This window comes from Neocloeon triangulifer, unplaced genomic scaffold (genome assembly GCF_031216515.1).
Source record: "Neocloeon triangulifer isolate White Clay Creek 2 clone unplaced genomic scaffold, ASM3121651v1 ptg000008l, whole genome shotgun sequence".
Taxonomy (NCBI): Eukaryota; Metazoa; Arthropoda; class Insecta; order Ephemeroptera; family Baetidae; genus Neocloeon; species Neocloeon triangulifer.
In genome coordinates, this window is record NW_026775550.1 from 1632582 (window position 1) to 1658069 (window position 25488).

The 25488-nt window shown below is 38.1% G+C and overlaps 8 protein-coding genes across 16 annotated transcripts; 4 read left to right on the forward strand and 4 right to left on the reverse strand.

Moving 5' to 3' along the window:
• Nucleotides 1–1319: 1319 nt before the first annotated feature.
• LOC132194937 (peptidyl-prolyl cis-trans isomerase-like 4) lies at nt 1320–4783 on the forward strand. Its single transcript, XM_059616537.1, has 8 exons — nt 1320–1430; nt 1675–1751; nt 1809–1941; nt 2000–2357; nt 2416–2657; nt 2713–2891; nt 2951–3015; nt 3071–4783. Exons 2-8 carry the CDS (start codon nt 1682–1684, stop codon nt 4637–4639), a joined length of 2616 nt encoding a protein of 871 aa, XP_059472520.1. The 5' UTR covers nt 1320–1430; nt 1675–1681; the 3' UTR covers nt 4640–4783.
• Nucleotides 4784–4970: 187 nt separating this feature from the next.
• Nucleotides 4971–9448, forward strand: LOC132194938 (TOM1-like protein 2). 3 transcript variants are annotated; one of them, XM_059616539.1, is made up of 9 exons: nt 4971–5192; nt 5725–5894; nt 6052–6142; nt 6210–6400; nt 6966–7470; nt 7530–7674; nt 7772–7850; nt 8019–8072; nt 8204–9448. In XM_059616539.1, the coding sequence occupies exons 1-9, from the start codon at nt 5126–5128 to the stop codon at nt 8396–8398; spliced, it is 1497 nt and encodes a 498-aa protein (XP_059472522.1). In that variant the 5' UTR covers nt 4971–5125; the 3' UTR covers nt 8399–9448. The 3 variants fall into 3 exon arrangements, with proteins under 3 accessions (XP_059472522.1, XP_059472523.1, XP_059472521.1); XM_059616538.1 differs by having other exon boundaries at nt 4972–5192; nt 6210–6409; nt 8204–9446; XM_059616540.1 differs by lacking the exon at nt 8019–8072 and having other exon boundaries at nt 6210–6409.
• On the reverse strand, nt 9408–11300 carry LOC132194940 (adipocyte plasma membrane-associated protein Hemomucin-like). Of its 3 annotated transcripts, XM_059616543.1 has the most exons (8): nt 11236–11287; nt 10988–11166; nt 10707–10912; nt 10534–10650; nt 10303–10480; nt 10104–10238; nt 9759–10032; nt 9408–9696 (listed from the first exon to the last, which is right to left on the reverse strand). In XM_059616543.1, the coding sequence occupies exons 2-8, from the start codon at nt 11083–11085 to the stop codon at nt 9493–9495; spliced, it is 1212 nt and encodes a 403-aa protein (XP_059472526.1). In that variant the 5' UTR covers nt 11086–11166; nt 11236–11287; the 3' UTR covers nt 9408–9492. The 3 variants fall into 3 exon arrangements, with proteins under 3 accessions (XP_059472526.1, XP_059472527.1, XP_059472525.1); XM_059616544.1 differs by having other exon boundaries at nt 11062–11300; XM_059616542.1 differs by having other exon boundaries at nt 10988–11299.
• A 136-nt stretch (nt 11301–11436) lies between these two features.
• On the reverse strand, nt 11437–13579 carry LOC132194939 (adipocyte plasma membrane-associated protein Hemomucin-like). Its single transcript, XM_059616541.1, has 7 exons — nt 13348–13579; nt 13083–13288; nt 12904–13020; nt 12509–12677; nt 12314–12448; nt 11988–12261; nt 11437–11928 (listed from the first exon to the last, which is right to left on the reverse strand). Exons 1-7 carry the CDS (start codon nt 13455–13457, stop codon nt 11713–11715), a joined length of 1227 nt encoding a protein of 408 aa, XP_059472524.1. The 5' UTR covers nt 13458–13579; the 3' UTR covers nt 11437–11712.
• Nucleotides 13580–13806: 227 nt separating this feature from the next.
• On the reverse strand, nt 13807–15005 carry LOC132194943 (uncharacterized). 2 transcript variants are annotated; one of them, XM_059616550.1, is made up of 3 exons: nt 14873–15005; nt 14470–14673; nt 13807–14132 (listed from the first exon to the last, which is right to left on the reverse strand). In XM_059616550.1, exons 2-3 carry the CDS (start codon nt 14671–14673, stop codon nt 14025–14027), a joined length of 312 nt encoding a protein of 103 aa, XP_059472533.1. In that variant the 5' UTR covers nt 14873–15005; the 3' UTR covers nt 13807–14024. The 2 variants fall into 2 exon arrangements, with proteins under 2 accessions (XP_059472533.1, XP_059472534.1); XM_059616551.1 differs by having other exon boundaries at nt 14753–14895.
• On the forward strand, nt 14984–17046 carry LOC132194942 (uncharacterized). 2 transcript variants are annotated; one of them, XM_059616548.1, is made up of 6 exons: nt 14984–15155; nt 15860–16100; nt 16172–16293; nt 16347–16394; nt 16448–16622; nt 16678–17046. In XM_059616548.1, the coding sequence occupies exons 2-6, from the start codon at nt 15886–15888 to the stop codon at nt 16853–16855; spliced, it is 738 nt and encodes a 245-aa protein (XP_059472531.1). In that variant the 5' UTR covers nt 14984–15155; nt 15860–15885; the 3' UTR covers nt 16856–17046. The 2 variants fall into 2 exon arrangements, with proteins under 2 accessions (XP_059472531.1, XP_059472532.1); XM_059616549.1 differs by having other exon boundaries at nt 15863–16100.
• LOC132194941 (casein kinase II subunit alpha) lies at nt 16906–20213 on the reverse strand. 2 transcript variants are annotated; one of them, XM_059616546.1, is made up of 8 exons: nt 20061–20213; nt 19186–19411; nt 19017–19128; nt 18746–18958; nt 18085–18482; nt 17876–18024; nt 17732–17816; nt 16906–17673 (listed from the first exon to the last, which is right to left on the reverse strand). In XM_059616546.1, exons 2-7 carry the CDS (start codon nt 19278–19280, stop codon nt 17737–17739), a joined length of 1047 nt encoding a protein of 348 aa, XP_059472529.1. In that variant the 5' UTR covers nt 19281–19411; nt 20061–20213; the 3' UTR covers nt 16906–17673; nt 17732–17736. The 2 variants fall into 2 exon arrangements, with proteins under 2 accessions (XP_059472529.1, XP_059472530.1); XM_059616547.1 differs by lacking the exon at nt 20061–20213 and adding an exon at nt 19718–19738.
• A 1343-nt stretch (nt 20214–21556) lies between these two features.
• LOC132194539 (uncharacterized) lies at nt 21557–25171 on the forward strand. Of its 2 annotated transcripts, XM_059615861.1 has the most exons (9): nt 21557–21663; nt 22213–22391; nt 22452–22661; nt 22728–22820; nt 23226–23583; nt 23638–23730; nt 23812–23959; nt 24014–24188; nt 24416–25171. In XM_059615861.1, the coding sequence occupies exons 2-9, from the start codon at nt 22305–22307 to the stop codon at nt 24560–24562; spliced, it is 1311 nt and encodes a 436-aa protein (XP_059471844.1). In that variant the 5' UTR covers nt 21557–21663; nt 22213–22304; the 3' UTR covers nt 24563–25171. The 2 variants fall into 2 exon arrangements, with proteins under 2 accessions (XP_059471844.1, XP_059471845.1); XM_059615862.1 differs by lacking the exon at nt 23638–23730.
• Nucleotides 25172–25488: the final 317 nt, after the last annotated feature.

Genomic DNA, 25488 nt, shown 5'->3' on the forward strand with positions numbered 1-25488 from the left:
GGTATATCAGGTGAATCACAACGCGGTGTGATTTAGTAAATAATTCAACCAGACACTTTCCTGCTGTGTAGCAACGTAAATAGCGAGGAAATTTCAGATTCATTAAGAAAGAAAACATCAAAGTGAAGAGTTTTGTTTTTGTTATGCTCACGAAATGTAAATTGATAATTGAATATTTTAATTTAACTGATTTCCCAATTTTTTTCTTTCAAAAATTGAATTTCTAATACGTATGATTGTAAAAATAAGGAGGAATAAACAGCAATGATCCGATAATTAAAATGTGTAATTTAGAGTTGGTATTTTGCTCCTTTTTTTAAAAGCAATAAAAATTTCATTAGGAGAAGTGAACCGGAGTGGACGAAACCGGAGGAAAGAAGCAAAGCCTATCCCAATCCTCTCCGCCGCCGCTGAGCTCCAAAGCGACACAAGAATTCAATTTGCGACCGATTGCGAATGGAGAACAGGGAAATGCACAGGTCGACCTTGACACTCGCGCGCAGTCATTGGCGAGAGCAGAGCAAGGGCGTGGTTGAAGCATCATTGATGTTTGCAAGTGAATGGAAAAGCAGGGGCGCACACGCACCCCCAGAGACTTTTCGCTCAGCACCGATACACCCCCTCACATTTAGCACTTTGTTTTCCAATTTATTATTGTCTGAGTGAGGGAATAGGGAATCGATTACAATAAACCAATTTTAACCTTTAGAATCATCTAGACTGTTCCAAAAATTTTCAATTTAATGCAACTTATAATTCCTCTACTGCAAAAAAAAAAGATATGAAATGACAACAGGACAGCGACGATCTATTCTTTTAGTGCAGCAGTTGTGAACTCAAAACTTCAAATGGAAGAACACGCATAGTTAAATAGAAAATTTAATAAAAACGTTAAACTACAAAAAAATTTGATCTTTTATTAAAAAAAAATGTGATTAAATATAAAATAAATTAAATACATTATTTCAAAATAAGATATTTAATTTTAAATTTTCAAAGTTCCATGGTTCCTTGAGAAGAATAAGCCATCTTACATTATATACAAAAAATTAAAAGAAAAAATTATCAATATAAAAAAAAATAGCAATAATTGTCAATTCAAATAATTGATAATATGATAATAGAGCAAAATTTAATTTTATACCTAAGAATTTATAATTAAAATAATTTTCAATGATGTTTTTATCTCTTAAATGAATTTTTCTTTTTTTATCATTATTTATGTTATTTATTATAATTAATCTTGAATTTGCAGTATTTTCAATCTCAAGCACGTGCCTTTCGCGCCAGTCGAGATTCAAACTTCCATTCTTTCTGCAGCGAGCGCCGCCATCATGCATGTTGCTGTTTATGCTTTCTACAAGCGATGGCATGTTGACCGGCGCTGCCTGATCTAAATTCCTCTCTTCCCAGTGCAATTTCAACTTGAGGTAGGCAAAATGCCCGTATTTTGATACCTTTCAACCTCGACTTCGTCTTCGTTCGCTCCTCGATTGGAATCAGCGAGCGATTTGCACGCAGCGCGCACAAAACTGGCGCACTTTTGCGACGTGTCCGAATTGTCGCTTTCGGCGTTACGCGCTCTCTCTTTCTTGCTTTTGTCCTACTACGGCCGTTAAGAGACAATTCTCAAGACATGTGCTTAAACTTGTTTTAATTCTTGCTGCTTTTTAGGCCGAAAATGGCTGTGGTCATCGAAACAACCCTCGGCGACATAACCGTGGACTTGTACATCAAAGACCGACCGAAAAGTGAGTCCATGTGTTTATATTGACAAACCTGTTTTCATTGCTTTTCACGTTTTTCAGCTTGTCTCAACTTTCTGAAGCTTTGCAAAATAAAATACTACAATTTCAACTTATTCTTCCACGTGCAACCGAATTTCATTGCTCAAACTGGTGACGCCACCGGCTCGGGAAAAGACGGCGCTTCTATTTTTAGGTAAACCAATCAATGCAATTCAAATGTAAGTTTATTAATTGAATTCTTTTGCATTCAGCTTCCTGTTTGGCAGCAATGCCAAGTATTATGCTGGCGAGCAGTTGCCCAAAATCAAACACACTCGAGCTGGACTCATCTCGATGGTCAACTGCGGAGACAACCTGTTCGGCAGCCAGTTTTTCTTCACCCTAGGATCTGACTTGAACTACCTCGATGAAGAACACCTGGTTTTCGGCGAAGTTACAGAGGGTTTGGACGTTCTGATCAAACTCAATGAAACCATCTGTGATGACGAGCACAGGCCTTACCAGGACATTCGAATCACGCACACTGTGGTGCTTGAAGACCCCTTCGAAGATCCGTCTGGGCTTCCAGTGCCTGAAAGATCGCCCTCGCCAACACCTGATCGTTTGCAAGTAAAAGTTCATTTTTGTGTTGAAATATTTTGCTTTATTGCTTTTTCGTTTTGATCAGAACGGACGCATTGCTCCTGATGAAGCGATCGACGAAATGGAAGGAAAAACCATGGAGGAGGTCGAGGAAATGGTCAAGGAGAAAGAGGCGGCTGCGAGGGCAACAATTCTTGAGATTGTCGGTGACTTGCCAGACGCTGACATGGCACCTCCGGAAAATGTCCTATTCATTTGCAAACTGAATCCTGTAACCACTGACGAGGACTTGGAAATCATTTTCAGTCGTTTCGGCAAAATTAACTGGTAAAATTGTTATTAAAAATCAAATTTCATCTCAGTGATTTTTGTTTATTTCCAGCTGTGAGATTATCAGAGACAAAGTGACTGGTGACTCGCTCCAATACGCTTTCATCGAGTTTGCTGAGCAGAAGTCGTGTGAAGATGCGTTTTTTAAAATGGACAATGTTCTTATTGACGACAGACGAATTCACGTTGACTTCAGCCAGAGTGTTGCCAAACTTAAGTGGAAAGGAAAAGGCAAGTCAAATTAATACTTTTTAAATAATTTTCTTTTTAACAAATTAATCAATTTGTAGGTCGAGGTGTTGAGCACCTAGGTGAGGGTAAATTTAACTTCAATGACAAGAGGCGGAATGGACAAGTAACTTGATTTATATTTATTTCTCTTTCCTTACAATTTATATTTCATATTTTAGGACCAACGTCCCCGTCCAGATGGAAAATCCAGGAGTCCCGTTCGAGATGGAAAATTTGTTCCAAAGCGGGATGATCGGAGGAGACCTGACGACAGGAATCGAAGAAGCAGGAGTCGAGATCTGCAGAATAAACGGCCAAGTTTTGGCAGCAATGAAAGATTCCGAAGGAGGAGCAGAAGTGTTGAAGATAGGAGGCGGGACAGAGGAGGCAGATCTCAGAGGAACCGTAGTCGAAGCAGAGAAAGGTTACGGAGTCGGAGCAGGGAACGGAGGCCGAGGAGTCGCAGCCGAGACAGACCAATCAGTTTGAAGAGCAGAAGTCCTGCAGGAAGAAAAAGAAGTCGGAGCCCGTTTAGGGGGAAAGTCAGCAGGAGTCCCATCCGGAGAAGGTCTAGGAGTCCAGTGAGGAGGAGAAGCAGGAGTCCCGTCCAAAAAGTAAGCAGGAGCCCGGCGAGGAGAAAAAGCAAGAGCCCTGTTGTTCGAAGGCAGACCAAGAGTCCCGTCAGGAGAAGGAGTGTCGAGAAAAAAGAGAGAAAAGATGACAGCGTGGAAAGGAAAGCAAAAGAGGCCGAGAGGAAGAAAAGTGAGGAGAAAAGGGAGAAACGTGAAGCGCCTGGTCAAAGTTCCACCAGCAAAAGTGCCAAATCTGAACCGGATCGAAATAGAAAAGCAAAAGTGTCCGAGAGTGGAAGTGATTTGGGAAGTGAAAGGAACAAGTCGAACAGCCAAAACGGCAAACCCAGTGCTTCACTTAAAGTTGTGTCGGAAAAGAAATCCAGTGAATCAAAGAAGGAAAAGCGAAAGGACGTAAAAGTCGAACACAAAAAATCTGATTCTGACAGGGCTGCTCCAAAGAAGGCTGAGGAATCATCAAAGGATGCCATAAAAGCTACAGAAGCTAAGGATAAAAAGGAGAAAGAGAAGAGCCAGAAGAAAAAGCACAGGGTCAGCTCAACAGAATCCAAAAAAGACAAACCTGCAAGTTCTAAAGACAAGAAAAAGAAGCGGAAACGGCGAGACAGCTCGAGTGAAAGTTCGGACAGCAGTTCCTCGGACAGTTCAAGTTCTTCCGATTCTGAGCCGCCCAAGAAGAAGAAAAAGGCGAGGGTTGTGAAGAAAAAGAAAGTGGTGAAGAAGAGAAAGAAGGAGAGCAGCAGTTCGTCCTCTTCGTCTTCAGATAGTTCCTCAGAGTCGTCCGACAGCGAGCCGGCCAAGAAGAAGAAAAAGAAGGCAACAAAGAAGAAAAAAGTGCAAACTTCCAGTTCGGAAACTTCGAGCAGTAGCAGCAGCAGTAGTGATTCGGAGCCTGCGAAGAAGGGCAAGTGCAAAACTAAAAAGAAGCCTTCCAAGGAGACTGCCAAGAAATCAAAGGAGCCCGCCAAGGAAAAAGGCAAGGAGAGCATTGAGAAAAGCAAAGGTGCTGAAAAAAGTAAAATTGTCGAGAAAAGTAAAACCGTCGAGAAAAGCAAGAGCCACGAAAAATCCTCGGATAGCAAAAGACCTGCCGAGGTAAAGAAAGTAGCCGATGCTGGCAAGAGGCGCAGGCATTCTTATAATACTTCTGAATAATTGGAGACATTACTGGATGTTGCATTTTTTGTACTTAAAATGGTAATGAATGAATTGTCCAAAAAGAAATGTATTTGTTAAAGAAAGATGTAAACAAGATCTTTTTCAATAAAACTAGGGAAGATTTTCCCTTTAATATTTCAACTTAAGTTTAATTTTAAAAAAAAAAATCACACAATTTTGCATGAAAAACTATTTTCATGAAATTTTAAGAATAAATAAATAAAAGAAATTGCAAAATTCAGCATGGTCATAAAATTGTCCACCTGGCGGAGAGGAACCGAACTGCTGCACAGTACGTGGGCGTGGTTTGCCTCTTATGTATTTTGCGTTTGCGCTGCTTTATTATTGTGGATCAGTTGACGAAGCAAAAGGCTGATAAGTGCCTGGAAGAATTGCGAATTTAGCACCGACTCGAGGACCTGTCCGACCGAACGTGTCCTCTTCTGACCAACCATCGCCAATTTGTTCGCCTCGGCCACTCCAATGGCGACCGAAATAATGTCGTTCTTCGAGAAAAACCCGCTCACCACACCTGTGGGCCAGCGAATAGGTGAGTCGACGAACGGCTTTGTCGCTATGCACGGCGTATTTTGACAGCTCACCTGCGAATACATATTTATATTTACTCACGGCGCCGCGCGTTATCGGCCACGGGTGAAAAAATTATCAGTAGAAAAGAAATCACGACTCGTACGTGAACCTTTGCCCGGTCAGCTCGGGCGCAATCTTTTATTAATGGAATTACAATTTGAATAAAGCCTTATAAGGGCTGACTATGTATGTACGTTTTTCACTCTAAACCCAAGCAAGCACCTCTCTTCTTTTTTCTTTCCTGTCCTTACGTAAGACACACACACACACGCGGTCATGTGAGCGCGTTAATAACAAGTCACGTGAATGGATTAAGAATCTGTTTCCAATAACCTGTATCGATAGTTTTAAAATAATACACAAAAATAAAAATTAGAAACCAGCGCGATTTTTTTTATTTAACATGACGAAGAAGAATTAGTCATGCTCTAGTTCGGTCTATGATAACGAGCATGTTAATATATAACACACTTCTGTATTTTTTTTTTCAGCTAGCGCAACAGACGCATCGTTGGCCAGCGAAAACTGGGCCTTGAACATGGAGATCTGCGACTTAATCAACGATACCGAGGACGGTCCCAAAGACGGCATTCGGGCCATCAAAAAACGGCTTCAGCAAAATGCTGGCAAAAATTACACTGTCGTCATGTACACGCTAACGGTAAAAAAAACTAATCAAACAAGAATTTCCAGTGACATAGAATTCATTCACCTTTCCTTTGATATTTAAAGTAAAATAAATTTAAGAAAAAAATACTTTTTTAAAAAAATATATGGCTGAATTTAATTTAATTTATGCAATGAATTATTTACCATAGGTACTGGAAACTTGTGTGAAAAATTGTGGAAAAAGATTTCACGTCCTGGCATGCAGCAAGGACTTTGTTTCCGAGCTAGTCAAATTAATTGGTGAGCGCAATTTTTATATTCTAATTTATATATGAATTTAAAATTTTACTTTTTTCGATTGAAACAGGTCCGAAAAACGATCCACCCACTGTAGTTCAAGAAAAGGTTTTAAGTTTAATCCAGAGCTGGGCCGACGCTTTTCGCCACCAGAGTGAAATGTCCGGAGTTGTTTCCATCTACAATGAACTGAGGCAGAAGGGCATAGAATTTCCGATGACTGACCTGGACACCATGGCTCCTATCATCACTCCGCAGAGGGTAAATAATGTGAGATTGAATTTTGATTATTTTCTTTTGATTTTATTTCTTTTCTACCAATTTATTTTACGTTTTTTTGGTTCTATTCCTTTGTTGATCTTTTTTAAGATTTAATCAATGTTATTAAGAAAGCATTAAGCAATTAAGTTTATAATTTAGATTATCAGTGTCAGTGATTAGATTTAATAAAGTTCTGCATTGTTGAGTAATTCCTCCAGGAAAAAAAATAACAACTGTCACTATTGAAGTGTTAAATATTATAAATCATCCAGGAAATGTTTTTATTTTTTTATCATTTCAAGAAATTTTATACTTTGGCCAACTTCTGTATTTTTCTCATAACTATAATTGCATATAAAAAAATAGATGAAAATAAAAATAAAATTCAATTTAAGTTTTCAAGTTTTGAATAATTTTATATCAAGTAATTTAAATCTAAATAAAGCAAATAAAGTATAGATATTAAATTTTGATTCCGATTTTTTCCCTGTTTCAACTTTATTGATTATTATTATTTTAATTTCATTACACAATACAACTCAATATTAACTTTTTTGAATTGCAGAGTGTGACTGACTCGGTCACAGTACCCCGACCTGCAACGGCTTCGCCACCGCGAACTTCCTCCCCTCAGGCGATGGCCGCCGTTGAAATCGGTGCGGCCATTCCTCAGAGCCTGAGTCCGGAGCAGCTGGGCAAGTTGCAAAGCGAGATGGACATTGTCAAGACGAACATGACTGTGCTGAGCGCAATGTTGTCTGAGGTGGTGCCAGGCAAGGAGCACCCCAGCGACCTGACCTTGCTGCAAGAGCTGCACGCCACATGCAGAGCCATGCAGCGGCGTCTCGTTGACCTGGTGGGCAAAGTGGCGCACGACCAGATGACGGCCGAGTTGCTGCACATCAACGACGAGATGAACAACCTCTTCCTGCGCTACTCCCGCTATGAGAAGAATAGAGAGGTCACCAAGTCGGGAGGTCAACCTGCTGGGGCCGAAGCGGCTGCCTCTTTGATTGACCTCAGCGAGGATGCCGGCGCTGCCGCCGCTGCCACTTCGCTTGCTGGATTGAGTAAGTTATTCTGTTGGGTCAACTTTCTAGAATAATAATTATTGATCTTAATTTTCAAGGTCTTGGTGGAGGTGCTTCTTCCCAACTAAGTCAGATTCCCTCGGTCCAGGCACAGCAGGGAGCAGAAAGTGCGGCTGATTCCGAATTCGACATGCTTGCCCAGGCAAGGAATGTGAATGTTTCTTATGACCCCAGCAAAAGAAGGTGAATCTTTATGTGAAATCATTGAACACTGGTTTAAAAAATATGAAACTTTGTTAGTTGTTCAATTTACTAATTATGTTATAATTTACATTTTTAGTGGAAGTACATACCAAGATAATCTTCGGCCTGACCAAACTAGCACCACCCTAGGAGAGATAGCGCAGGGTCGGAGCCAAGTAAGTTATTTATTCACCTTCGTAGTTTGCACGATCATTTCTATTTCATTTTTTAAAACTCTTGGAACAACAACAAAATGACTGCTTCTGTGGTGTACCCTTTTTATACATACAAACAAACATTACATTTATTTGCTTTTGTTGATTTGTCTTTGTTTTCTTGTTAAGTTGCACAGGGATAATGATTTTGACGAGATTGAGGCGTGGCTTGGTGAAAAAGAGGTGAGGATTTTTAGTTTGTTAATTTATTTCATTCCTCTCACTGTTTTCACATTTCTTCAAAAACTAAGATCAAAATTACGCTAGTCAGGCTAATTGTTAATCATAATTTTTTTTTCTTTTTGTCATCCTAGGCTCCTCCAGGCACTGAAGCTGTCGAGTCTCTGACGAGTAGTGAATTTGAGCGGTTTTTGGCAGAACGAGCTGCTGCCGCTGAAAATCTTCCACCAGTTGCTGCGTCAACTAACCTGAGAAGCACCAACACGCAGAGCAGAACCACCAGAGAGCTCGACAAAGATGACAAAGAGAATTCTCTCTTTGCGTTGTAAATACTTATATGATAAAGCTGCAGAATTTGCTTTGTATATCTTATCCTTCAGCCCTTGCAGTCAACGTCGTAGAAACAGAGCATGCGTGCCTACATAAATAGCAAAAATCTGTAGCCGTCACAAAAATTAATTAATCGCACTCCACACTGCTTTATTCTGTGGCACCGTATCTTTGCACACACAGGAGATAGGCGCAAAATGTAGACAATTAGACATTTTTCTAATGTTTCTAGCATAGGTTCAAAACATTTCTTTAATTTGCCTTGATCCACCAAATACTCCCCTCTTTTATTGGTTTTAGCTAGACAAACTGTCTTTCGCTGAATGGTCACTTCGTCTGACCACTGCTTCCAGTTAAATTCATTGCCTGAAACGCAACCATTTTTTTCACACTTCTGTTTGACCTAGGTACGAATTAATTTTTGTTTTGTATTTTTTTGTTTTAGTTCATGCTTTTGTATTTTATAAACCAAATGTGATAATTACATGGTCCCAATTGCACACCATTGATTGTTTATGCTGCAATTGTTTTATGGAGGTCAGCCTAACGTAATAATTAATTCCAAAAGTGGTGAAAGCATTTTTGTCTAATCCTCGCGAATGAAAATTCACTTGCTCAATGAGTAGCAAAAATTAGGCGCCTCAACCTGGTCAATGAGTTCAACCGAAATGGTGCGGCAAAATTAGTAATATTACCTATTTTGTAGAAGGTTAATAAAATGGCAAAGACTATTATCTATAAGGTGTAACTCATCAAATTTTTATCTCTATATTTAGAAATAGTCTCTCCTTCTACCTTTTTTTAAACTCCCAAACGCCCAATAATTTTTTTAAGCATTTTCTGTTGAAAAAGCAAGTAGAATTTAATGTATGTGCATAATTAATTAACAACTTTTGCTGTCTTCTTGTGGCTGCAGCTTCTAAAATGGAATAGATGTTGAATGATTGATTGATGCCCAAAAAACATGCAAATTGTATTAACTCTGTAATAAAGAAATCCACACTTCAGTTACAGAGAGTGTATTTAACGGAATAACAACTTTTTATTTGGTGCATTTATCTTTATCAATTTGTGTGTAAAATATTCAAATTAGTCAGACTCTTTTCTTGACCCTCCCTAAAAATTCATTGTGAGCGGAGCCGAGATAATAGTAGCCATCCAATAACACAATGTCACTGATGTCGCCTAAAATTTTGTCCGTACTCTGCAGAGTTTCAATAATTTTCCCGTCTTGACTAAGCCGCACAAGCATTAAAGCTTTTGGAAGATAGGGCTGCAGTTTGTCAAAATTGTTCAACTGAAATTGTAATTTAATTTAATATTGCATTTTCCTGTCCGCAGTGCAGTCAATTTTTTTACCCAGTGAGTTAATAATCCAGTGTAGATATTCGGATAAAATTCTTGCAACTTTTGAAATGGAAACTCGATGTAATAGAGCAATCTGGTAATGAAGCGCCGGACTAGCGGGTATTGGCCCAGGGCATCAATTGGCAGAGGATTTTCTTTGCTCCTGGGCTTATACAAGCTAACTTCAAAAATTCCGTCACTCGTAATGTGGATGTTGTCTGGAACGCCTGGCAAGCCATCCACAAAAATATCTGCAGTGCCCTGATTTGGCCCCTTTAACCAGTACCTAAAATCAACATTGATATTTTTATCCTGGCGTTTGAATTTTTTAATTTAATATTATTATATGGAAAAAACCTTAGAATTCTGCAACGGACAGTCTCAGATACTATTACAAAATCTTCATTTGGAGATAGAGCCAGGCCGTTGGCAAAGCTAATCTTGTCCATCAAAACTGTGTTGGTTTTTTCCACTGGGTCATATTTGAAGAGCCTTTTAAAAAAGTAGTATAAATTTAATTTTTTTTGTAGCGCCAGTGTTAAATAATTTGCCGTACCTGCCATTACCATCTGCAAATATTGCGACCACAGCGTCTTCAACATCCACCCCAGGGTTGGTGCATATTGAGGCTGTCCAATAAATAGTTCCATCTTTGGCAACGACCACACTGTTTGCAACCCTGACCATTTTGTCGGCAATTGGATTGTCAGTTTTTATAAGATGCTCAAATTTTCCTTATTAAGAATTTTTTTTAATGTACTCCATCAGTATTTTATTGTGCGCGCACCTGATTGAACATTTATTTTGTAAATTCCGTAGTACGGGTCTGCAGCGTATAAATAGCCTTTTGAATCAAAATTTATTCCAACAACCCTTCCACATTTTCTGTCTTCCCAATACCCATCTAGAAAAATATTTTTCTTAAAAAAATATATCTGAAACGTTAAGATGAAACAATACTGCAAGGGTGAGCAACGTTGGTGATTTTGACCATTTTCCCGTCAACAATTTTTAATATATCTCCCTGCCGGTTTCCAGTATAAAGTATTCCATTTGCCACGGCTAAGCCTTCAGGCGCGTCAATCTCTCCTTCAAAAAGTCTCTCCGCTCCGTTGAGAAGGTCATTCGGTGCCATTGGCCCTGCCAGCTCCATTGGCTCCGTCGTTCTAAAATATCATAGCTTAGAAAATAATGATCTGCGATTGCTTTTCTCTATTTTTAATATTATATTTTATACGAACTTGAATGCTGTGAATTCTAAATCAGGCGGGAGACCAGGCAATAACGCTATGCTTAAAAGAATGCCGAAACTTACAAAAATTACTTTAAGGCAACCCATTTTTCTTCAACACAAAAAATACACACTCTGCTGTTTTTCTTCAAAATATTATCTTCTTTAGTTTAAATGTTCTCTTCGCCCCTGGAGCAAAAGTTCATCAATAATCAGAACGGAGATAAACCGATTAAAAATCATTAACGTTTATACTACTTGCGGAGCTACGTGATAGTTGTGTCTCTAAAAGTGATAACTCCAGTCCGCAGTGAATAAATCTTTGCCGTGACAAGCAGAAATCATGAGGCGCACCTGCGCACCACAATTGCTCAGGTGAACGCGTGCTGAACAAAAAAAAATTATGTCCGCGACTTAAACACTCTATAAAGGGTATTATTATGATTGCGTATAAGATTAAATTTATGAAAAATATGGTTTTATTGTGAAAAGCACATCACTGAGAAGAGTATACAATGGGTTTCGTTGTACGTTTTTTTTTTAAGTTTCATCAACAATTTGCCCAATAACTTTTTACGTTTTTAAAATTAAAATTAAGTACCTTTTTTAAACAATATATAACAGAGAGATGCAAAATTACCGTAATTTTTCAACAGAGTGGAGTTTTAAGACATAACAATAATGATATAATAGAGAGAAAATTATTTAAGGCAACAAGATCATCGAGTAACATTTTCAGTCAGCCTTAATCTTATCTATCTTGACGCGTCCCAAGTAATTGTTGAATGGTGAGCCAAGGTAGTAGTAGTTTCCAGCTAGAATGATATCGCTGATAAGGGTCACCTTATCATCCGTGCTGCGCAGACTTGACAGCAACTTGCCGTTTTGGTCGAACTGCAACACGAGAACCTCCTTCGGGAACAACGGCAACAGCGGGTCAAAAGATCCAATCTGGAAAACCGAGTGAATGTTTAATATTTGAATATCATTTCTCATTTCTTTAATTTTACCAAATGAGTAATAATTCCGGAGTAGAAGTTCGGGTAGTTGTCTTGAATGAGGGTGAATGGCACTTCCATAAGGTAGAAAACTCGAGCCAGGAATCGACGAATCAGAGGGTACGGGGCAATTAGATCCGACAGAAGAGGGTATGTTTTTGTCCTTTGCAAGGGAACAGTGACGTCGAAGATTCCTTCCTTGTTGACTTTAATGTTGTCGGGAATTCCTGGCAGACTGTCAAAGAAAATCTCGCTCGAGCCTTGTTTTGGGCCCTTCAGCCAGTACCTGAAATATTTTTTTTAATTTAAAAGAAAAAATTTCAGCAATGATAAATTACCTCACTAGTCTGGTGCGAACAGTTTCAGCCACGACAACAAAATCCTCATTCTGAGAGAGTGCCAGTCCATTTGCAAAGTGGACTTTGTCCAAGAGGAGTGTGTTAGTCTTTGAAGCAGGGTCAAATTTGAAAAGCCTGGAAATTTTAGCAAATTCCTAAATAAAAATATTCTATATAAAGAAATTCAAGATTTACCTTCCAGTGGCGTCTCCTAACATAGTAAGTACAGCATCATCGAAAGAAGTATCACAGCTTGAGGCTGTCCAGTAGACGGTGCCGTCTTTTCCCACAGCCACGCTGTTTGCAATTTTCACAGTCTTGCCAGAAATTGGTTGATCAATCTTAATTAGGTGTCCAACTTTTCCTAAAATTGAAGTTGAAAATTAATTAAGTTTTAAAATAAGAATAAAAAAAATAATGAGAAAAATTAAAAATAGATGTTTCAATTATTGTGTTATTTTAATATGTATTGTAACTTTACTTTAATAAATGGATCCAAATTTTTCGGAAAAGAATTTGTAAATATAAAATTAATTGAAAATAGTTAACAATAATTCATAAAATTTACAAAACTATTTAAAATTTTATACCTGTATTGACGTTGATTTTGTAGATCCCATAATAGGCATCGACAACGTACAAAAAGCCCTTGGTATCGAAAGTCATTCCGAGGGTACGGCCGCACTTCTTCTCTTCCCAATATCCCTCTGAATATAAATTAAAATTTATTAATGATACAATCTCTTTTAATTCTTTTCATGTAAATTACCGCATTTGTGTCCAATATTGGCCACTGGAACTAATTTGTCTCCAACCAACTTGACGATATCTCCACCCCTAGAACTTGTGTAGACGGTCCCGTTTGCAACAGCCAAACATTCCGGGTTCTGAATTTTCCCCTCAAAAATTCTCTCGGCACCGTTCAATTTGTCATTTGGCGCCAGCGGTCCAGTGAAATCCAAAGGCTCAGAGGGTCTATGAACATTAAAAATATAATTTTACAAGTTAATTTTTTCATTCATGTCTCTCCTTACGTGTATGGGGTAAATTCCATCTCTGGAGGCAGCCCCGGTAAAAACGCGATGGCCAGGAAAACCACGAAAATTGCGAACAATTTTGTCAAAAAGGATTTGCAGAAACCCATCGCGAATTCACGTTTTCATACAAAAATGTGCAAAAAATTAATTCTACACGCCGGTCAACGCTGCTAATGATCTTGCACTGCTCCTAAAAAGGCGTCCGCTTCTCCAGCTGTGACGTACGATGACAAGCAAAGAAATTCCAGCGTTCCTATTGGACAACAATCAGGAGCCGGTCGCTCATTGGCTGATTTTCGACATTGGCCGACAAGTTGCCTGCAGGGTTTTTATTCAAGTGGTTGCTGATTCAAAAAGTATATAATGCAATAATCTAGATAATTGCAAAACTTTTTAAGTGCTCCGCTCTATAAAATAACTTTTCAACTAGAAGTATAATTAACAAAGATATTTGAATTTTGACTTTCAAAAATTGCAATATAATTGAATATAACTACAAAATTAATTAAAATACCACTGAAAATACTTATTTTCTTAATAATTTTTTTTTAATGTATTAATCCCGACACTATTTTATACATTCTTTCTTTATCAATCACATCGGCAATATTTCTAACAGCAACAAAGTTTGGTGAATTAATATTCTACCTAATGAATTTCACATCTCTGGGTGATCAGATAGAATCAGCTTTCGGAGCAGGTGCGTAGTGCTTATCCTTCAGTTTGCCCTCCAGATAATATTGCTTCTGTCGTTCAAACCACATAGCCTCAAAACGCCTCATCTGCAAAATTGAATAAAAATCAAATCAAAATCTTTTGCATTTCTTTATCAATAAAAAAATTACATAATTTGATTTTTAAATTAATTACAGGACTAGTCATATGAAAAAAAAGATTGAAAGAGGTCAATCTGATCAGGATTTGACTAAAAATAAAAGCCATGGCCATTTTTCAATTATAAATTAATTGAACAAACGATTTTAAATTAACAATCCAATTTAAAGTTGCTCGAGTGAATTCGCATTTTTTTTTTTAAATATTCACAGTATCAAGATTAGGGGAAGTTAGAAGAAGGTATTTTTTGCTGCTTTAAAGAATAAGACTTTGGGGGAAAATTACAGCTTTATCGTTGGTGAGGCATTCTTTGAAGTCTGCGGCCAAAGCCTGGCAATGGGGGTGTTTTCCTCCCCGTTCAACACCATAAGCCTCGAAACACTCCATCATTCGCATTTCAAACTCTGCGCACTTGGTGTGCTGGGCATTCAGCATGTAGCCGGTGATGTCCGACACGGGGTTCCGCAAAAACGGGTGGAAAATTGCCATCTGAAAACGACCAAAATTGAATGTTAACGTCGAATGCAAAATGTTTAGAAATTTTTAGAGGTAAAAACTTGAATTTTACCACGGAATTTGATTATACAATTTAATCTCCACGCGAAGGAATTCTTCAATTTTAGAATTCGTTACAAATGAGTGTCCTCGAAAGCCCAAAATTTGCTAAAAATTGTAAATAATCACTCACTTTTACGTTTTCTATTCTCTCTTCTTGCTCTTGTTTCTGAAGTCGATTTTAGTTGAAAATTGCTCACCAGGTGGCGGGAAATGTCACGCAGCCGCAGATATCGTTTGAAATCCAGAGGGAAAGCTGCTCCTCTTGTTGGGTTGGAAGTCGGATTCGTCGAAACCTGTATGGAATGAGCGAATCGCAAGTACAAGGTCCAAAAGGTTATAGTGGGATAGTTTTTGGTGATTGTACCAGAAATCTCAGAGCATATTCCTGCAAATTTTTAACATTTTGGCATCTGGTAAGTATTATTGCTATAATTGCGTACATATTCAAAAAAAAATTAATATCAGGTGCATAAGAGAGCAAGTCGCTTTTCTTATATCTATATGTTGCATTATACTTCTTCTCTCCTCTCTTTAATGTCCGATAAATAAAACACACGCTTGTTACGTTGAATGTAAATTAAATTTTTTTTGTGCGTGTACTTAATTGTGTTGACTCATTACTGTTTGACATAGAAAATCATAAGTATATATTTGGTGATTTTAATCTTTCTCGTCCCCAGAATGCTAAAATTTTCAATTTTAGCGTGTTGCAAAATACTTCTCATTTAAAAAAAAAATATTAATTCTCATATAAATTGAATTTAATTAACACCGTCTAAAATTCCTTGCAATTATATAATTATCTTAATTACCATGCACACGTAATCAAAACAACCACAGGTACCGATAAGAATTATCGTGCGTAAATAAAAAAATCTTAATAAAAGGAAAGGGGGCCCATCCATTATCACTTAAAATGTTTACGGAAGCGGACCCATACATAATAAATCTAATAAATTTTGCGGCCAGCTTCCACCAGCCCGCCCGATGTGGACGAGTCTTCAAATATATTATTTTATCAATATATTGTTTAAGTGCATGCATTATTTATTTTATTTTATGCAGGTGATTAATTTGAAATATATACACAAATATTAATTTTAGTATTACGACTCAGCAGGAAAGTGATAATTAAGCAGAGAGATGGATGTGCTCAAAGGCTGGACAGGACGTTGCATCTTCGGTGGTCACAGGCAGGGCGTGCTCAGAACTTCAGTTTCAGGAGTTGAAACATATGTATGCTTCTCTGCTGATGACCTCTATGTGGATGGAGCTCTGTGGTCTGATTGGAATGGATCTCAAATTGAAGACGAGATGTTTCACTTTGATGCTCACAAGGAATATGGATTTGTCAGTGGGTAAGTCCTTTTTTTCTATTTGGCCTTAAATTCTATATCAATTTTGCTCATACTTATTTTAATTGAATTAGGTACAAAGTTTCGTACAAGGTAAAACTAGTTTGGATGGGACAAAAGCCAATATTTGATGAGGAAAGTTCGGACCAAACTGATGGAAGTTGCTCTGAAGATGACTTTAGTGAGGAGGAATCTGGTTAGTGGCTCTGTAATTTGAATGATAGCTAATTTTCCCTTGTTTATGCACAGAAACGGCTGGAGAAAACACCGATGAAAGTTGCAGTGAGGAGGAAACTGGTTAACTTTTCTTGAATTGCACGGAATTGCTAATTTTATCCTCTAAATAATAGAGACTGATGAGGACAGCGAGATCTATGGTTACGTTGGATCCGTGGTACAATTCGTGAATTCCTGCACTGCTGTACTCAAATTTAGCATTGGAGGCGATACAGAATTTGCTGCTCTTGAAAGGTGTCGACTTTATGTTGACGAAAAGCTGTGCACTAATCGTCATGACATCAGCAGGTATGATTTTTAATAACCATAAATTTATAAAAATTTAACGCTTTTCTCTTAAAAGATACATTGACTGTGGTGACTCTGTCAATTTTGATGCTGAAGAGGTGGACCTTGGCTATGGTATCGAGTACAGAGTCATCACTGGCTGGATTGGCAAGAAACCCAGAGGTGACGACTTCATCACTTCTGAATATGCTCCGAATCATGCCATCCGATTCCCGGCTCAATTCCAATTGTAAATGCACAAAAATTAGCATATTGTTTTGTGTGGAATCAATGAAACGGGAGGTTGTATTATTATGCCTTAATTTAATAAAAGAAAGATAATATTGTACAAGTAACACAATCTTTCCCCATGATGCTGGATCAAGGTTTGTTAAAATGAGTGTTACGTACAACCAAAAATAAAAAAATTTAAATTCCTCAATACACTTAACTGTTTTGTATTTTTAATCAAGTTTTCCTCGTTTATGATTCGTAATTACTAGCACATTACAAGATTTTTCCATACAAACAAAGCAATTTTTCAACAGTGCTCAAGATAAATAGGGAGGTAATTGAATTAGTATCATTGCAAGTACAATAATAACATGTCAAATTTGACTTTTTTTGTAAGAGTTCATTTTTCCAAGATATAATGCGTATGGACTCCTGACCGAACGAAATTCGAAGCCCAATGAGGCTGATGCTTCTCTATGATGGATATTGGCCTTGGAACAAACATCATCTGGGACTGATGCATTTGAATGCACACTTAAGTTTCACTCGAGTCTCGGACTGAGAGTCTCACTATGTCCACTCGGCACAGGCACTATTTTTGAATTAATAATTAGGTGTCTGTGTCGAGTGGAGAAACCACACTCTTAGAAGCAGAATCAGTGCCAGTCTTTTGCCATTTCTCTGTATTAAAACGCAGCCGTCTATCTCTGGTTGATTGGTTGGATTGAAACAAAAATGCCTTGACAAGCAGAATGAAGGGAATCAATCATCTTGGTTCATAGAGAAAAGATGTTTCTTCAACTCCAGCTGGTTCTTCGCAAATTTTAGGTACGAGTTACTGCACAATTACAGTTCAGTTTAGTGCTCCTGTCAAGTCAATGCATTAGGCTACTCACAAGTTTTACTCTCCCGAGGCCACTGGTCCAGCCATTGGAGTAGGCGAACTTGAGTGCATCGGCATTCGATCCTTAACAATGGGATCTGAAAGTTTCTCGGTTAAGAAACACGCAAACGATAAAATACAATTTGAATGAAATTACAGAAGTAAGGGTGGTCCATGGCTTCCCTGGCTGTGAGTCTTTCCTGGTGGTCGTAACGAAGCAGCTTGTCCAAGAAGTCGAGTGCCTCGGGCGACACGAGATGCTGGTTTTCTGAATGAACAAATCGTTCCCAGCGTTTCCTGGAGTGTCTGCAAGAAATTCCACCACGTTTAAAACATCTGTCCACGTCTGAATAAATGATAACCCACCTGCCAAGAATGTCGTTGAACCTGGGGTCGAGCTCTACGTGGTACTTGTCGAGGTACTCGAACAACTCCTCAGTGCCCAGCACTTTGGCAATGCGCACCAGCTGATCGTAATTGTCGTGGCCGTGGAAGAATGGCTCCTTGCGGAAGATCATGGACGCCAGCATGCATCCCAGGGACCACATGTCTAATGAATAATCGTACATCTGGTAGTCAACTAACAGTTCTGGGCCCTTGAAGTACCGCGAGGCGACTCGAACGTTGTACTCCTGGCCCGGGTGGTAGAACTCGGCCAAGCCCCAATCAATCAGTCGGAGCTTGCGAGCTTCGTGGTCTATCATCACGTTGTGAGGCTTGACGTCACGGTGCATCACGCCCATTGAGTGGCAGTAGTCCAGAGCCTGTCGGAAGAAAAAAATGATTTTGATTAGAATTTACTGAGATGTGTGAATTCGAACGTTTTAATCCCGGCTAAAAGATTCCGATTTAAACAGACTCGTTATTGTGCCAATGCTGAAAAATAAAACATTTCTGGTTGCAACTAAGCATTAAGGCACTTTTCATTTGTTTGTTCTGGTAAAAAAATCTAAAGAAATTTTTTTCAATTGCTTTTCAAATTTTAAATCCAAAACTAATATTTGTAAGAATTTTGCTCCGATATTACCTTTAGAAGTTCGTAGAGGTAGTAGCGAATGTCAAAGTCTGTGAGAGTCTGGTAGAGTGCCTTGAAATCGGTGTTGTTGACATGCTCGAATATAAGAGCTGGCGTTCTCGAGACTGGATCTTTGACTACCGCCTGCAATGAAATTATGTTGGTGCCTCCCCTCAGGTTTTCCAAGATCTTTATTTCTCGTTTGATCTTCTTCTTTTTGACTGGCTGCAGAGCGAGATTTTGAATTAGTTCTTCATGTTAATCTCTCGATAATTCAACAAACCTTTAAAATTTTGACGACACACTTTTCATTGTTTGTTATGTTAATGGCCTCGAAAACTTCTGAGTACTTTCCACGACCTAGTTTTCTCACTACTTGGAAGTCGTCTTGCACCCTGTGAGGATAATAGGATTAATTAAAAAATTCCAAAAATTTCCAAACTGATATTCACCCCCAATCGACCACGTAGCTTTCGTAGTCCCAATACTCCCTCGGCTTGTGGTTGTTGACGTCTGCATAGACCCTCGCCCTACTTGGCAGCGCCATTGCTGGTCGGAAAAAGGTGGGTTCGCGGACGGCAAGTCCCAGGGAAGTAGGGCTAGCGTGCAGATACCTCTGGACGCCGTGGACACCTGCCGCACTCACAGGCTTGCTACGGGCCCTTGCCAAGCACCACGCTGAAAGGTGGAGGAACAAAAACATGATCATTGAAAGCCATAGTAAACCGGGAGTTTCGAAAACGCGAATGCGATCGAATTAGGACGAAATCGAATTACAATAGCCTGCGAAAATCGATAGGCCTTGAATCACATGTTTGTTTTGGTCCCGCGAGTGGCCTATTTTCGCGAGCAGGCGGAACAAGCGAAATTTGAAATTAAGTCGATTTGAATAATTTCAGCAAATATTTAAAAATCGCGAGCGAACATAAACAGCAAATGCGAATTAAAATTCAAATTTTGAATAAATATACAAGCGGAGTGCACCTTACGAGGCCAACTGAATTTGCAGGGTGTGGTTTCCAAGATTCCACGGCCGAGAGACGGAATTCGCGACAAATATTCAAACCTGCGAATTTCAAAATTCACAGTTCGCACGAGTTTCGCCCGTTCCTAGACCAAATTAGGACGCAAACTGCGAAAATAAGACGAATTTGACGGCACGGGCCGCCATCGCTGACGGCAAGCCGGCGGCGCAGGGCCGTTTTGCGAGGCTGTTTTCTTGCGAATTCTCGGCTCGGGACGGCCAAAACCCTTTCAGGGCGCCGCCGAATTTAACGGAGCACGGTATTGCGAGTGGCTTTGGGGCCAAATCGAGCTGGATGCTCACCGAAACGAAAAATTGTTGGCTGAAATGGGGTCTGGCGCCGCCACGATGTGGATCAGACAGCTCGTAAAATCTCCTTTCCCCCTCTGCGAGCAGCCATTTTTACTCGAGTTTTGCTGCTGCGCACCTCGTCGCTCACCTCAGCAATCGTTTTGGCGGCAAACTCGAAAGTGGCGACGACCTGGCATTCGCATTGACCACGACACGCGCTTTTGTATAATATTTCTTTTGCTCATCAGCATTATTGATGATTGATTGTGTTATCGTCTTTTAAATTACTGATATAGATAATGAGAGACGCATTAGTAAGTAGCAAGAAATGCATTAGTCAATGGCTAATGTGTTACAAGTTTCCGCAAGTTTCATCATTTTTATCTTCAATATTTGTTACATGACTAATGTTTTAGAAAAGATAAAATCATTGATTTTTAAATCCTAACGTCTTTGTGAAAATAACAGATATCGTTATATTGACTTCACTTAACTTTTAAGAAGTTTCTAAACTTTATATAAATTTAAGTGTGGACTTAAATATTGCAAATTGCAAATAAATAAATTAATTTATTTGATAAGTTAAATACAGAAAAACGCATCTATTGCATTGTATTTTTTTTATTGATATAATTACTGTATTAATATTGAATTATTATCCTGAAAGACTTAAAATTCCATAAAAATTAAATCTGGATTTTTAATTTTTTGAAACGTTTATTTTTCCTCACCTTCAAATACAATTTTGACAATATAATTGATTTTTTTTTCTCCCTGGATTGCACGTCTCATGAAAAAAAAAATTAAATTTAAATTTACACCAACAAAATATTTTAATGGTCCAGATCGTGTAGCATTTAAATTATTGAGTCTATTTTATTTTTTCAAATAACTTAAAATCTTCAAATTTGTTTTAATTTTTATATTTTAAAAACCTTACAAGGTACAAATTTAACTCATTAAACTTATTCATCACTTGCGTTGAAAGGTCAAAGGAGACAGAAGCTGAGAAATTTACTTTCAAATTTGCATTGATTTAAATAAATTTTAAATTTAAATTTCGATAAAATTGTATAAGTTAAGGAGCATGAATGAAAACTTCGTTAAAAATAAATAATTCATATATGACGTGTTAAATGAGTTATCTCTTGTATTTGACTTGTTAGTTTAGAGGTGATGACAGTGATGACCTTTGCGCATATTTGTGTTTTTTGGTATAAAAAAAACATGATAGGATTTGTTATTTAACTATTTATTTGTAGATATATCTAGACTATATAATTATAGATATTTCAGGAGCACATTTTTAATTTTATGTATTACATTACATTGTGCAATTGTGCATGAGTTAACCGCATCAAATTAATAGATACATTATTTAAAAAGACGGAAATTAATATCTGCAAAATGTTACATGAATGCGAATTTCAGCGATAACAATGCATAGGTAAATAATTGTGCGTTGCGTTTTTTAGTGTCACACGCACCCACCAGATGGCTTTTGGGCAAAAAATCTCATGCAAAGAGATGGAAACTGCGGAAAACTGGGCACGCCCCTCCAAAGTACTACAAGCACAGCAGCAAGCGGAGAGCGAGCATTGACGAGCATCGGAAGGTTTGTTTTTCATTTTTCGTTGACATTTACTTGCGAAATTGTGCCCTATTTTAGTCCTGTGACTTTGATCAATGGATGAAATATTGTTCGAGAGAATTAGTTGCACCAATTTTTCTCACGCTTCGTTGATTTTCTTTCTAACGGAACACTGAAAAATTGTTATTGCATTTTTCAGCTGCTGGGTTTTCATATTTTACAGTTTTTTTTTTTTTTTACTTTTTTTAGTACCTTTCCCCGCGAATTGCTGGGATTTCCTTGAATTACTACATAATTTTGTGATTAATAAAGCCCCATCATTTTTTGAATAATGATAATTATGACTTGAAGTATTGATTCGGTTTGATAATAGCAAAAAGCGATTTTCATATAGTTGACTGATTTTCTTCTATTATTTTAAAAAATGAAACTCAAAAGTACACTTAGCTTTGAATTATTTAATAATTATTGTACTATCGTCAATGATGTTCAATTTTTTTTTTATTCAAATTATAAATTAAAATTTATTATTTCTGGATACAAATTAAATAATATTTCTCTACTAATTTGCAGGTGGCCACCTCTGAGAGGTCATCTTTGGTATGGTCAGGATGCTGTAAGCTGCTGATGTGTCAATTCCTGGAAAAGTAGAGTAGATCTTTGTGATGGAGCCGAATCTGGCCCAAAAGTTGCCCGCAAAGGCAGTTCAGGATGTGGCCGAGTGCAGCAACGCTTGGATGCTCTACCTCCAGGTAATGTATTTTTTTACAACCATCCTTATTCCCATTAATACCATTAATAAAAATTTTCAGAGTTTGGCCGGCGTTTGTGCCGCTGGTGCAAGGGTTTCGGCCAGTCTGCAGGTTTTGGCCACCAACCAACAACTGAGCAACTCGGCCGGCAACTGCAGAAATGCATGGGAGGAACTGTCAAGAGCTTCGCAGGCAGCTGGCCACTCAGTCAGGGCAGAAGTGATGGCAGGTCTTCGGGAGCTGGCTTCCGAGGACCACTTCCGAAATGACGTGAGGCTGATATAAAATGAAATACCTAAAGAGCTTTAAATGATGTATCGTTTGTGATTTTTTCAGCAAATAGTTCAAAGTAACCTGGCCACGATGATTAACCTTCAATATCAGTTTTGCATTGCGTGCGTCGAGTGCCTGGGAAATATTTCACAACAGGTATAAATACGGTGAATTTTTAGAGGTTTCAATTGAATTTTGAATAATTGAAATTGAAATAAATTTCCACTTGTAAAATATATTTTTTTGTATATCTATTGCATCTGTAAGCTCTTTAATTTTTTTCTTTATTTTTGTCTTAAATAATGTTAAGGAAATTTTGAAGCAATGAAATGGGAATTTTAAGAAATCTTGCATATCAATTAAACTGCACTTTAGAACCAAAAATATTATTCTTTATTGAAGATTTTTTTTTCAAAATCATCTCTTTTAAACTTTGCTTTAATTTTTAAATCCTAATTGGGAATAATATTTATGCTTTTTTATTGTTCTTTCTTTTGTTCAATCGTTAGACCATTTCTTTTATAAATATAAATTTTTGATAATTTTCCATTTCAAATTTAGGACAACTCCCAGCAAGTGTCTCCGTGCAGTGACGTTGGTCGTCAGAGCCAAATTTTTAGCCGGCTGTTGAGCGGCCAGAGGCGTTGGTCGGAAGTGGCGCGCCGACCTGCAGCAGACCGAGAGGAAGATTGCGAAGAGGGTGGGACTGTGAGACGATGGTCTGTTCCTTGGGAGAGCACTTCTGTGGTCGTTGCCAGCCACCACCACCAACACTTGACTGTCCCGGGACAAGAACGGAGTAGCCGCTCGACAACGCCGGACACTTCGTCCTCACTGGCAAGCCAAGAGGAACTGCACGACGTCATTTCCCTTCTCTCCTTGAAGCCTGCAAACCCAGGACCACAAAACGCCAAACCAGGTAATTAAAAATTTGCACCTAACATTATATATCAAATTAACAATTTGATAACAGCAGGAGGTGTTAATCTAACTGGGTGTGGTGTGGTAGAGGGAAGAGAGGGCTGGCTAAACAGTTCCACTTTGTTCCCGAGAGAATCGCCCCAAGGTATGTAAAGTACATATTTTGTCTCAAAACTTTTCTATTTTAAATATTTTGAAATAAGATTAATTGAAAATAATTTTTTAGGTCATTGGCCTCACACCACTTACTCCGATAACGTTGATTCTGGATCTCAAAACATGTGTCAGATAAGAATCAATACGTCACCTCGAATCTCACACTTACCAAGACCCAGGTCTGGCTGGACTCCTCAAGAATCTCTTTATTCGACCATGTAACAAGCTTTGAATTTTATTTGGTTCAAAAATTCTAATAATATTTATCCCAGATGGGGCGAGCAAGACAGTGAAAACCAAAACGGACCAGCAGACCGATCAGAAATGTTTATTCCCAATGACGGGAATGGTACTCCATATCATAGAAAGTCCAGCTCCTCCACAGACTCTTCGTCTTCAAGCTCGCTTCCACAGCATCAGATTTACCACCATAACCAATTGCTTTTAGTAAGCACATTATTATGTAATAATATACAAAAATGGGATCCATTGCCAAGCATTTATTTAATTTGAGAAAGTATTATATTTTACTTTTAAATTTCATTCTTTTTCTTCTTAAAATTACTCTCGGCTTTACTATAATTGAATGTTAGCTAAATATTGTATTTTTTTTTTTCAATATTATATTTTTCAATATTATACTAATCTTGATGTTATTTTCAAATCTTTTCCAGGAACAACAGCAACTGAGGGAAAGTCCCCTGTACTCCATGTGGAGTGGCAACGACGTGCCGCTAATCCACATCCCCTCTGGTTCGTCTGCTGGGCAGCCAATGAACCAGGACCTCTCTCAACAGCCTACAAACTCTCGCCCAGACTAGCTAGGGTGAAATAGACAACGAAAACTTCCTGTTCGTTAATTTCAAATAATAGTCAGGTAAAATTTTGTATCATAAATTTGTTCCGAAATTTTTGACATTACCAGCAGTCAGAGACTGCAAGCATTATTCTTTATTTTACTCGAACGTGATTGAAAAGGAAAGAATTTTGGCTGCTAAATTTAACGTTGCTAATTGCAGGGCCAATTAGTACAACACATACCAAACAAGCCACTGTGCAACAGTGAAATATCAATCCTGTAATTAAATATTCTGTACTTTTATATATTCATGATGTGTCTCGAAAGCAAGTTCGAAACTTGATTAACTAGAAAGATTAAGAATGGTAGTCATTAGGCCAGTGCACTCTATACTTTTAAAGCGTAATTTTACTCGGTGTTCTAGTCTGTTGTTTTGATTTACGAATCAAAGAAGAAGAAGAAGTGTGTTGGCATGAATTGCAGAGATTGATGATCAAATTAAGTCTCACTTATTAATTTTTAAGCTACTTTCGTAAGATGTCAAAATTTTGATTGTACTTGCGCATGTATAAATAAAATGGGTTATTCCGAATCACAGTCGTTGCCTGACAATGCAAGTAGTATTAATAAACAACCTCTTGGGTCGTTTGTATAATATAATGCCGTCTCTTGCATTTGAATTGCACTCACTATTTTCCAATCTGCCTTGCAGACGCCAAGGACGCATCACGTTCTCAATTGCCCTTATCTTGCGGCTTCTAATTAAACGTTGCTGCCATGCAATTACAGGTCTAAATGAGCCCTAACTACGCAGATTGCAAAAGGGTTTGATGACCTAAAAGTATTTCACAAAAGTTTAGATTAATAAAAAGATCTTATGTTGGTCAAAACGTGTCAAACTTAATTGCACAAAGTGTGCCAATAGGATCATTGGCAGCTCTTCTTATT

What these genes read in the sequence shown, in the direction of transcription:
- LOC132194539 (XM_059615861.1), top strand. Translation starts at nt 22,305, where the DNA reads ATGGAGCCGAATCTGGCCCAAAAGTTGCCCGCAAAGGCAGTTCAGGAT. An exon ending in ACCACAAAACGCCAAACCAG is followed by an intron (nt 23,584 to 23,637) that starts GTAATTAAAAAT and finishes ATTTGATAACAG; the next exon opens with CAGGAGGTGTTAATCTAACT. An exon ending in ACCATAACCAATTGCTTTTA is followed by an intron (nt 24,189 to 24,415) that starts GTAAGCACATTA and finishes AATCTTTTCCAG; the next exon opens with GAACAACAGCAACTGAGGGA.
- LOC132194943 (XM_059616550.1), bottom strand. Translation starts at nt 14,673, where the DNA reads ATGGCAATTTTCCACCCGTTTTTGCGGAACCCCGTGTCGGACATCACC. An exon ending in GCCTCACCAACGATAAAGCT is followed by an intron (nt 14,133 to 14,469) that starts GTAATTTTCCCC and finishes TCAATTTTGCAG; the next exon opens with ATGAGGCGTTTTGAGGCTAT.
- LOC132194942 (XM_059616548.1), top strand. Translation starts at nt 15,886, where the DNA reads ATGGATGTGCTCAAAGGCTGGACAGGACGTTGCATCTTCGGTGGTCAC. An exon ending in GAATATGGATTTGTCAGTGG is followed by an intron (nt 16,101 to 16,171) that starts GTAAGTCCTTTT and finishes TAATTGAATTAG; the next exon opens with GTACAAAGTTTCGTACAAGG. An exon ending in TTGCAGTGAGGAGGAAACTG is followed by an intron (nt 16,395 to 16,447) that starts GTTAACTTTTCT and finishes TCTAAATAATAG; the next exon opens with AGACTGATGAGGACAGCGAG.
- LOC132194940 (XM_059616542.1), bottom strand. Translation starts at nt 11,085, where the DNA reads ATGGGTTGCCTTAAAGTAATTTTTGTAAGTTTCGGCATTCTTTTAAGC. An exon ending in CAACGTTGCTCACCCTTGCA is followed by an intron (nt 10,651 to 10,706) that starts GTATTGTTTCAT and finishes ATATTTTTCTAG; the next exon opens with ATGGGTATTGGGAAGACAGA. An exon ending in CTGGATTATTAACTCACTGG is followed by an intron (nt 9,697 to 9,758) that starts GTAAAAAAATTG and finishes TTACAATTTCAG; the next exon opens with TTGAACAATTTTGACAAACT.
- LOC132194937 (XM_059616537.1), top strand. Translation starts at nt 1,682, where the DNA reads ATGGCTGTGGTCATCGAAACAACCCTCGGCGACATAACCGTGGACTTG. An exon ending in CGTTTCGGCAAAATTAACTG is followed by an intron (nt 2,658 to 2,712) that starts GTAAAATTGTTA and finishes GTTTATTTCCAG; the next exon opens with CTGTGAGATTATCAGAGACA. An exon ending in ACAAGAGGCGGAATGGACAA is followed by an intron (nt 3,016 to 3,070) that starts GTAACTTGATTT and finishes TTCATATTTTAG; the next exon opens with GACCAACGTCCCCGTCCAGA.
- LOC132194938 (XM_059616538.1), top strand. Translation starts at nt 5,126, where the DNA reads ATGGCGACCGAAATAATGTCGTTCTTCGAGAAAAACCCGCTCACCACA. An exon ending in CTCCGCAGAGGGTAAATAAT is followed by an intron (nt 6,410 to 6,965) that starts GTGAGATTGAAT and finishes TTTGAATTGCAG; the next exon opens with AGTGTGACTGACTCGGTCAC. An exon ending in TATGACCCCAGCAAAAGAAG is followed by an intron (nt 7,675 to 7,771) that starts GTGAATCTTTAT and finishes TTACATTTTTAG; the next exon opens with TGGAAGTACATACCAAGATA.
- LOC132194941 (XM_059616546.1), bottom strand. Translation starts at nt 19,280, where the DNA reads ATGGCGCTGCCAAGTAGGGCGAGGGTCTATGCAGACGTCAACAACCAC. An exon ending in AGCTACGTGGTCGATTGGGG is followed by an intron (nt 19,129 to 19,185) that starts GTGAATATCAGT and finishes TTATCCTCACAG; the next exon opens with GGTGCAAGACGACTTCCAAG. An exon ending in ACCTCTACGAACTTCTAAAG is followed by an intron (nt 18,483 to 18,745) that starts GTAATATCGGAG and finishes TTCTTCCGACAG; the next exon opens with GCTCTGGACTACTGCCACTC.
- LOC132194939 (XM_059616541.1), bottom strand. Translation starts at nt 13,457, where the DNA reads ATGGGTTTCTGCAAATCCTTTTTGACAAAATTGTTCGCAATTTTCGTG. An exon ending in CAAAATCAACGTCAATACAG is followed by an intron (nt 12,678 to 12,903) that starts GTATAAAATTTT and finishes CTTCAATTTTAG; the next exon opens with GAAAAGTTGGACACCTAATT. An exon ending in GTTCGCACCAGACTAGTGAG is followed by an intron (nt 12,262 to 12,313) that starts GTAATTTATCAT and finishes AAAATATTTCAG; the next exon opens with GTACTGGCTGAAGGGCCCAA.